We start from the raw sequence: 10633 nt of genomic DNA on the forward strand, positions 1-10633 counted from the left end.
CACAACCGCGCCCACATTAGATGTACCTAATCTATATAAAACATACTTTTAATCTGTTGTGTGAAATATAAAAATAATCTTAAATACATTCTCAGAAAATCGAATAAATACTTGAATTATTTCCTGAACTCATCAATATCTGATCTCATCGATATCTGAACATTTAATATTTTAAAAATTCCACTAACGAGCTGAAAACATCAATGAGCTTTCTCGAATTTCAAATTAAGTCGAAGAAAAACATTTACGTGTTACACAAGCGTATATTGTCTGAAATCCGACAGAGTTTTCAATGAGTCGACACCTCCTGTCCGAAACACAAAACTAGTATAACTTTTTCTAGAAAGCTGTTACATATTCAATAGCTCGGACAATGCCAGCGGGCTGGTACTTGAAGACGGGCACAATAGGAGTACCGTCCACGTGAATAACTGAACGTTTCACTAAGACTAGTTCATATTATCGAATAACATTACACTTTTCGTTCGAAACTAATGAATGTGACGTATCTGCACTGATATACCAAAACATAGAGTTGTTTCTTACCTAATCATTGGTAAGGGGTTATTACTTTTTTATGTTTCAAGGGTTAGTGGTGGCCATTCTAGTTTCATCAGGACAGGTGGGCGAGCAAAGGCTCAGCCAGGAGAGGTGTTATTTGCTAACAACTGCCCGAGCTTGCAACTCAAAAGCAGCTGCTTCGCGAATGAATCTATTACCGGATCGGAATCGCGACCCGCTGAGAAAGATCCGGCGAGGAACTCAGCGGGCTGATGAATGGATTAGGTTACAAGTTGAACTCTTTGCCGAGTTCGACGAGTACGGTTACTGGAGCCCCTACGCCTGCTCCTAGTGTTAGAGCTGAAGGCGTCTAATGCAACAAGGGTTATTACAAATACGCGCGGTTTGGTAGGTAAGCTCATGGGGCTCATCTTTAGGGATTTGCGTTAGCTTACTTTTAACACCTTTTTTATTAGCAAGAGCAGTCCTTCGTTGAACTGACCACCGAATCGGAATCACGACACACTGAGAATATCCAGCGAGAAACTCAGTGGGTTCTGTCTACGGGCTAGATTGCACTGATTGTAAAACAAAGACATTTACTATAAACAATAGCTGTTCACAATATTAAAAAACTGTCTACTATATACAAGTCAATTTTTCAAAAACAAAAGCTTAAGCTCGGATACAGTACAGTATACAGTAGTCATTTGATAAACGAAATACAACTTCGAATGTCGTATTAATTGTATACTCTATGGCACGAATACGTTCTCAATATCAGTGCGTGTGAGTTTTTTAACTTCTCGATAGCGTTAACTCAAATTTGTATGGAGTTGGAACAGCTTACCTTCGTTTGCCGCTAGGGGCGCTGTTCCAACTCCATACAAATTTGCACACAAATGGCTCGTGACTCGATCTACGCAGCGTCGCCAATAAAACAATTTCTAATCACGAACAGCGCACTGAATGATATTATTAAATAATAAGGGTATCCCAAGAACGATATGCTATCGTTGTCCCGCTATCAGCTACATGCAAAAATGTTGTCCTACCGTCCTTAAAGTTGGTGATAAGCAAAGATTAAGAGTATTAAGATATAAATAAATCTGCAATTTATATCACCACGCGGAACGGCGTCCGTGAAAATACAAAGTAAATAACTACATATTATTATTTAAAAAAAAATATTTTGCGATAAATTCGGAAACTACGGAACGTATAGACAATATGTCACACTGTTTTTAGAATGTTTTGTCAGAGTCCTCAAATTGGAATACATACCACCCTCTTATTTCTGCAAAGTGATGATGCTTCGGGATTCCCAATCCATTAACGGTGCTTTTAAATACCACCAGCACCGGTCACCGTTCTCGTCAAACCCGGCGCTTGCGACGAAGTGCTCGACGATTGAATTAACCCATAGACACAGCCCACTGATCATTATCGTATTTTTCGGGTAGTTTTTTTATTTTTATTTTTTTTTATTGCTTTTGTAGGCAGACGGGCCTACGGCCCACCTGATGGTGAGTGGTTACCGTCGCCCATGGACTTCAGCAATGCCAGGGGCAGAGCCAAGCCGCTGCCTACCGCTTAATACTCTCCATAAGCCTCGTTTGAAGAAGGACATGTCATAGCGCTCGGGAAACACCGTGGAGGGGAGCTCATTCCATAGCCGGATGGTACGTGGCAAAAAAGATCTCTGGAAACGCACTGTGGATGACCGCAGTGGCTCCAGGTAGTATGGATGAACTCTACTCCGGTGGCGGGCGGTGTATCGTGTATCGTGTGACGTCACCCGGCCTACTGAGTTTTTCGCTGGATCTTCTCAGTGGTTCGCATTTCCGATCCGGTGGTAGAAACACTCCCGGTTTGAGCCCCGTGAGCTCACCTACACGTCAAGGAGAAGCTGAAATAGCCTCTCAAGGCTATCAGCATAGGTAAGAAAAAATAAGAAGCATCGAGATTGAAAGCTAGTATCATCGCTATTTCAAAGCAGTTGAATGAACGTTCGATGCTGCAATGGTTCCACCTGAAATTAGCATCAGCGACGCGAGTTTCTCTGTCCAATTAGACCAATACCAAATTAAACTCACCTGTTAGTCTGTAATCTGTAAAATGTTTAGTTTTGGTATAACTATATTATTAACTAGTGAAAAGAATAGATCTTTATTTAGACAACGGGACAACAATCTATATATAAATAAAAATGAATTAAGTACTGTTCGTTAGTCTCGCTAAAACTCGAGAACGGCTGGACCGATTTGGCTAATTTTGGTCTTTAATTATTTGTCGAAGTCCAGAGAAGGTTTAAAAGGAAGATAAATATGAAAATTGGAATTAAATAAAGTTTAGGTTTTTTATTTATCGATTGAGGCACTAGGAAGTCTGCCGGGTCAGCTAGTATATAATAGATATAGGAAGAAAGTATGAACACATAGTGTACAAGGCGACAACCAGTACATCACGTTAGCAACACTCACGCGTCTTTAAATCATCGCAGTTTGAAAAGAAATACTTTTCTAATGGTATCATTCTTTAATTTTATATACTTTATACGATATTATTATCAGAGCAAATGGTCAAACGAGTTCACAGCTTTCGACCTGATTTGAAACGGTTACCGGAATCCAGGTATAGCATAGATTGTGAGGGCTATTTCCCGCATTTAAACAGTGATTTTTTTTGCTTATATGGGTGGACGAGCTCACAGTCCACCTGGTGTTAAGTGGTTACTGGAGCCCATAGAAATATACAAATTAAATGCGTCTACCCACCTCAAGATATAAGTTCTAAGGTCTTAGTATAATTACAACGGCTGCCCCACCCTTCAAACCGAAACGCATTACTGCTTTACAGCAGAAATAGGCAGGGTGGTGGTACATACGTGTGCGGACTCCGAAGAGGTCCTACCATCAGTATTTCTCATCTACTCATCTTTCTCTCACCACTATCATTCTTATTTACATAACAGCAAGCGCATGTCTTAAGCACACACGTGTTTCGCCGTGGAAATAAGCGGGCCAGTATCGAGCGATGCTACTGTGCCGGAGTTCGAATCTCGCACACAAGTAGCAATTCCTTTAACAAAATACATATGTACAGTAAAATCTCTTCCTTCCCGGGATATATGTTCCGTAAAGATGCCGCCAATACGGAATCCGTTAATGTGGAAATTTACATATATGGGATATTCCGTCGAACACTTGCATATTTGTGTATGTACCGATGTACTGATTTAGATGCGCGAATAGTGAAAAAGCGAATGAAGGAAGCGCGAATGAGGAGCTTCTACTGTACTTAGCTCGTGTTCACGAATAGTTATTATAATATGACGAAGGAATAACATCGTGTTATAAAAGACAAAACTGACAAACAAAATAATAATTTTCGTAAATGCTGGTTGAAGTTTTTTTTTGTGATATGACGTAAAGGCTTCTCGATAATAAGGGCCTTCGTTTAGATTGAGGTTTGGCCTTGCAAAAGGAGACTGTCGTGGACTAAAATATTTTTCTTTCCGTTTTCAGGGGTGAAAAGTTGTACGTGACGGCGGACAAACGTGGCGATAAGGGAGGTTGTAAGCGACCTCTTTGCTGGACCCTGTTGGCGCTTGTTGTGGCCGCTATTGTTGCACTAATAGTACTGGCAGCCAGTAAGTTACTTTTGAGTTTCATCAGTAGTTCACTTAATATTATATTAGCTTTCGTTGAATTTATTTTAATTAAAAAATCTTCTAAACTGCTAGTCCTGACCATTTTATTTATTTATTATTTTACCACGATTAACAAACACAAGACATTAAATTGTAGGCCTACAGAATCTACAGTTTTTTTTATTGCTTAGATAAGTGGACGAGCTCACAGCCCACCTGGTGTTAAGTGGTTACTGGAGCCCATAGACATCCACAACGTAAATGCGCCACCCATCTTGAGATATAAGTTCTAAGGTCTCAAGTATAGTTACAACGGCTGCCCCACCCTTCAAACCGAAACGCATTACTGCTTCACGGCAGAAATAGGCAGGGTGGTGGTACCCACCCGCGCGGACTCACAAGAGGTCCTACCACCAGTAAATTGTATGGTTTTTACGATAAAAAAAAATTACGGACATTTAACTTCTAAATTTCGATGTGTGTCATTAATAAGCGCTTTTTTTTAGCTTTGAATAATTAGAATATTTTTTTTTCTGTTACAGCCGGAATAGGATTTTCGAATTCTGCACTAGAAAATCATCTCGAACAAAATACATCGATTAGCTCAGCGCGAGCTCTGGGCGGCCTCACCATACCTATAGCGGCAGAAGAGACAAACGACACTGAATTACACGGTAATAACACAAATCCAATACATAATTTAACAAGAACATCATTTTGACAGACTTTTATTAGTTTGACCCGCATAAACATCTAGATATGTGACAGATGCCTGAATCTCGCTTACGTCATTTTCATGATAAGCTTACATATATACAAGTTCGGAACAACCACATTCGGATCTCCATGATGAGCTGGAGCTTGACTCAATCAGTAGATACCTATATGCAGTCGGCATCAATGCGCCACTTTGAGAAGGCGGCACGACACGAAATCCCTCTTGTCGTGGCCGCCGGAAATTACATACCCGATCCTGTGGACAGAATGATTAACAGTCGAGGACGCCCTAAGCACGTCAATACGAATCCTCCCGATCCATTAACGGTGCTTTTAAGTACCTCAAGCACCGGCCTTGGCAAGTAAATTAAACTATAGGCACAGCCCACTGAGTTTCTCGCCGGATCTTCTCAACGGATCGCGTTTCCGATCCGGTGGTAGATTCTGCGAAACACTGCTCTTTGCTAGGGCCAGTATTAGCAACAACTCCGGTTTGAGCCCCGAGAGCTCACCTACACGATAGGGTAAAGCTGAAATAGCCTCTCAAGGCTATCAGGATAGGTAGGTAAAACAGGTAGGCAGCGGCTTGGCTCTGTCCCTGGCATTGCTGAAGTCCATGGGCGACGGTAACCACTCACCATCAGGTGGGCCGTATGCTCGTCTGTCAACAAGGGCAATAAAAAAAAAACGAGCTCATAGCCCACCTGGTGTTAAGTGGTTACTGGGCATCATAGACGTCAACAACGTAAATGCTGCCACCCAACTTGAGACATGAGTTCTAAGCGTCAGTTTTTTTAGTACAACCGCTGCTTCACCCTTCAAACCGCACTGCTTCACGGCGAAAATTGATTTTTATGATCTGATGACGGTTTACTATTTACTATCATCTACTATTGCCCTGTTCCTATCTATTACTAACCTTAATTACTGTAAAAATTAACGATAACCAAAGTCAATGGTCACGAATGCTTCCTCTAACCACACTAAAACACAAGTTCCAAGTCCTTCACACACCGAAGCGCACAACTGTTCCGCCACAGAAATACCTAGGTAGGTAGGTAGATAGGGGTTACACGTGCGGACTCACAGAACGTCCTACATGAAGAGATTGAGACGCTTAAACAAAACAAAAGAGCATCAACACCAAAATAGGTTCTTCCAAACTCTAGAGTACGGAAGTTATTTCCGAAGTTGAAACGGCAAACCACCTCTAACGTATTCAGAAAAACACTACTAATCTATCCTACTAATAACCATCCCTGAGACGGAAGCAGCTACCAGATATTGCATGCTATCCCCAGAAAACAGATATCTAACGCGTCCGCTAAATTTTAATTATGATGCAATATTACAGTACTATTTGTCGGGTTGGTAATATGTAAAAAACTCAGTAAAATAAACAGTAAAGAGTCTGCTCTTTATCTTTTCAGATAATAACGTGATGAATGAGGAGCCGTCTAGTGATGCAGAACCAACACCAGAGCCAGAACCGGCAATCAACGACGTACCGTCAAGAGACGCAGTACCGACCCCAGAGCCAGAGCCCCAGCCAGATACATCAATAAACCAAGAACCGTCTAGAGAAGCAGTGCCAACACCAAAGCCGGAACCCTCAATAAGCGAGGAACCGTCTAGGGAAGCAATGCCAACACCAGAACCAGAGCCAGTAATAAATCAGGAGGCGTCTAGAGAAACAGTACCATCACCAGAGCCGGAACCATCAATAAGCGAGGAACCATCTAGGGAAGCAATGCCAACACCAGAACCGGGGCCATCAATAAACCAGGAACCATCCAGAGAATCAATGCCCACACCAGAGCCGGAGCCATCAATAAGTCAGGAACCATCCAAAGAAGCAGTACCATCACCAGAACCGGAGACACCAATAAACCAGGAACCATCCAGGGAATCAATGCCAACACCAGAGCCAGAGCCAGCAATAAACCAGGAGGCGTCTACAGAAGCTCTACCAACACCAGAGCCGAACCCATCAATAAGCCAGGGGTCATATAGTAATGCAGAACCAACACCAGAGCCAGAACCGGCAATAAACGAAGTAGCATCCAAAGATGCAGTCACAACACCAGAGCCCGAGCCATCAATAAACCAAGAACAATCTAGAAAAATGACACCGACAGTAGAGCAAGACTTATTAATTCATCAGGAACCATTTAAAGAGGCGGTACAAACAACTGAACAACAACCATCAATAAACGAGGAAGAAACAACAGAGCCACATTTCCTAATTAACCAAGAACCATCTAGAGACATTACACTAACGATCGAGCCAGAATCATCAGCAAACCATGAAACATCTAAGGACGTAGAATCTGTGAACAACGGAGAATCTAGTGAAACGACATCAGCAGAATTTGAACCTACAATAAACCATGAATCATCTAGTGAAATGGTACCGACACTGGAGCCAAAAACATCAATAAACGAAGTGCGATCTGAACAAACAGTGCCGGATCCAGAAACATCAGTAAACAAAATATCTTCAAATGAAATGGTGCCTACAGTGACACAATTAGAATTAAACCAGGGACCAACTAGAGACGTAGTGACAACATTAAGGCCGGATATGTCAATAATTGCACAAAAAATTGAGCCAGAAACGTCAATAAATCACGAACTATCTAGAGGAATGCCACACATAATAGAGTCAGAACCGACAATAGATCCAGAGTCAATAATAGAGCCAGAGCCGACGATAGAGCCAGAACCGACAATAGAGACAGAGCCACCGATAGAAACAGAGCCGACAATAGAAACAGAGTCGACGATAGACAAAGAACCATCAATAAACCAGGTGCTATTAAGTGAAATGACTCCAACATCGGACCCAGAAACAATAAAACAGAGAGAAATGACACCGGTAATAAGCCCAGAACTGACAATAAACCAAGAAAAATCTAGAGGAATGATGTCGACTATAGAGCCAGAGCGATCAATAAACTTTGAAAAGACAACAGAGTTCCAACTATCAACAAACGAGAAAGAATCCCGTGAAATGACACCAACATTAACACCTCAATTAAACAATGATGATGTAACAAGAACACAATCGATGGAAAATCAAGAACAACCTAGGGAAACCGAACCAGTAATAGACCTAAAATCATCTTTAACTCACGAATTAGATACAAAAACGATTTCAACAACCGAGCCCCAATTATCAACAGACCGCGAAGAACGCGTAGAACCACCATCATCAACAAATCAAGAACGTTCTAGAGAAATGGCACCAGAAACAGCACAGCGATCAGTTAAGGTGGTAGAAGTAACCAAAGTTCAGTCACCAATAAACCAGGAACAATTTAGAGAGCCCGCACAAACAATAGAGCCCGAACCGCCAACAAACGCTGAAGAAACAACAGAGCAACTACTATCAATGAACCAGGAACCGTTTGGAGAAACGATCCCGACCATAGAACCAGAACCAATTGATAATGAGGAAACTACAGAACAACCATCGTCGATAAATCACGCATCTAAAGATATTGTATTAACATCTGAAGCAGAATTAGCACACCAAGAACGATCGAGAGAACAACCGAACTTTTCCATTGACCAGAAAAACACAACTGAACTAGAATCACAGATTAATCAAACAGAAACAACAGAACCACAATTTTCAGTAAGCAAACAGCCATCTGGCGAAATATCAGCAATAACAGAGTCAGTTTCATTCGTAAATCAGGAACATACAACAGAACCTCAATCATCAATGGATCAAGAACCATCTAACGAAATTTCAGCAACAACAAAGTCACAATCATCAATAGACCAAGAAGAAACAACTGAGCAACAAATATCGGCAAACCAGGAAGAGATAAATGACGAAGATTTCTTAGTGAATTCTGATGACGAAAATAGCCCAGGCTCGTCGGCAAACGAAGTAGAAACAATAGAAACGGATTCCTCATTAAATGAGCAAAAAGTTAAAGAAACAACAACAGAATCTCAGTCATCATACAAACAAGACCTATCTACAGAAACGTCATCAACAACAGAGCTACAACCGTCAGAACAAAAGGAAGAAACAGATGATCGACAGTCATCAACAAACCAAGTTGAAACAACAGAACTAGAAACATCAGTAAATCAAGAACAAGAAGCAGACCTGGCATTGACTGTGGAACCGCTGCCATCTGAAATCCAAGAAGAAACTACAGAGTCACATTCGTCAGCAAACCAGGAAACATCCAAAGAAATATCTTCAACAACAGAATCACAATCTATTGTGAGTCAAGAACCATCTGTAGATGTGTCTTTAACCGTGGGGCCGCTGACAACCACAATCCGAGAAGAATCAACAGAAGAACCTAAAATATCTAAGGAGGTGTCACTGAGAAACAATACGGACAATAATGTAGAGCTAACGGCAGAAAAATCAAGCGAAAACGAACCATCGAGTAAAATACCACAAATACAAATTTACGAAGTGAGGCCCACAGACTTACCTGAAATTTTCTCGCCGGCAACAATGCACCCGCCAATAAAGTCACCCAGCTTTTCAAACGATCGCGAACCTACATCAACAGGACTACCATTTTTGGAAGACATGAATGATATTTATTAGAATAATCCGATTAGAATTAATAAAATTTGAAAGAATTTCATCTAACTGAGAGCTTAATATAGTCTATTAAACATCCCTAGTTAAAGAAAGATTGCAATGGTTATTCTTTAACTTTAGACATATTATTATAAATAACTGGGATTAAATCATTGTCTGGAAAGCTCTGAACTTTAACAAACATTACATTGTAGTTAAAATAAGTGTATATAGTGCTATTTTAGATTACTGTGATGTATGCGATAGCTGTATATCAATGTGGACCAAATAATCAGTAATAATTCAATCTTATTGCAAAGGTAACAGTTTTTTCTAATACCTAATGAAACGAATTATATATTTTTCAACAACATTTAAATCATTCATAGATTTTCATATTGACTAGTCAAACTAGAAAAAGTCAAGAATTTAGATATAGATAAAACACCATATTAGCGATGATTTATTTATCAAACTCAAATACTTTATGTATAAATGAGTCGCAGTAGTTTGTACATTGTCTCATTTCGTTTTTTACTGCATACTTGCAAGGGTTAGTAATCATAATTTATAAGTCTTGTAGGGTAACAAACCAATCTTGGCTGAGAAAAAAATAAAACCTCATAATGACTTTCAGACGACAAGACTATGAAGAAGAGTTATAATGTCTTGCTCATTTGACATGATTTGATATTTCTTGTACGATTTACAAAATTACCCATTATGATTGTTACCACTATAAAAAGTTGCATTATATTAAACTAATCATTGGATGACTTTACTAAACAAAATGTGTCCCTTTTTTTAAATTCAGTACCTACTAATTACATATAATGCAATATCTTTAATATTTTTTAGATACACATTTGTGATGAGAATTTGAATGTTCTGCCATTCTGTTGTGATATGCTGCACACATTCATCCCGTTTGTGCTTAGTGAGGTCTGATTTGTAAAGTAATATTATAATTAATTTAGTATTTGTTAATTAAGACATATTATTTGTATAAATGTTTGACCTTGTAAAGAATTATGTTGTGAATAATTAAAGTTAATTTTAATTAAATTTTGTTTTATTCAACATCTTCTTTGCTTTAAACATGTACGCAATATAAAACCAATAAACGTGCCAAATGACTAGTGAAACTTCGATGATACAGTTCATTTTATTATTAAAGAAAATTGGTATTTCGTTTTAGGAAT

General features: G+C 39.7%; 1 protein-coding gene across 1 annotated transcript in view; it reads left to right on the plus strand.

The window, feature by feature from the left end:
* The window catches only part of LOC114248566 (uncharacterized), an 81352-nt gene extending 70856 nt beyond the window's left edge, over positions 1-10496 (plus strand). Inside the window, exons 4-6 of the mRNA XM_028181848.2 lie at positions 4029-4153; positions 4696-4827; positions 6301-10496. Of these exons, the coding sequence (XP_028037649.2) occupies positions 4029-4153; positions 4696-4827; positions 6301-9455 (3412 nt within the window). The 3' untranslated portion in view covers positions 9456-10496. The remainder of the gene's footprint in view (positions 1-4028; positions 4154-4695; positions 4828-6300) is intronic.
* Positions 10497-10633: the final 137 nt, after the last annotated feature.

Source organism: Bombyx mandarina, chromosome 15 (assembly GCF_030267445.1).
Source record: "Bombyx mandarina strain Sakado chromosome 15, ASM3026744v2".
Taxonomy (NCBI): domain Eukaryota; kingdom Metazoa; phylum Arthropoda; class Insecta; order Lepidoptera; family Bombycidae; genus Bombyx; species Bombyx mandarina.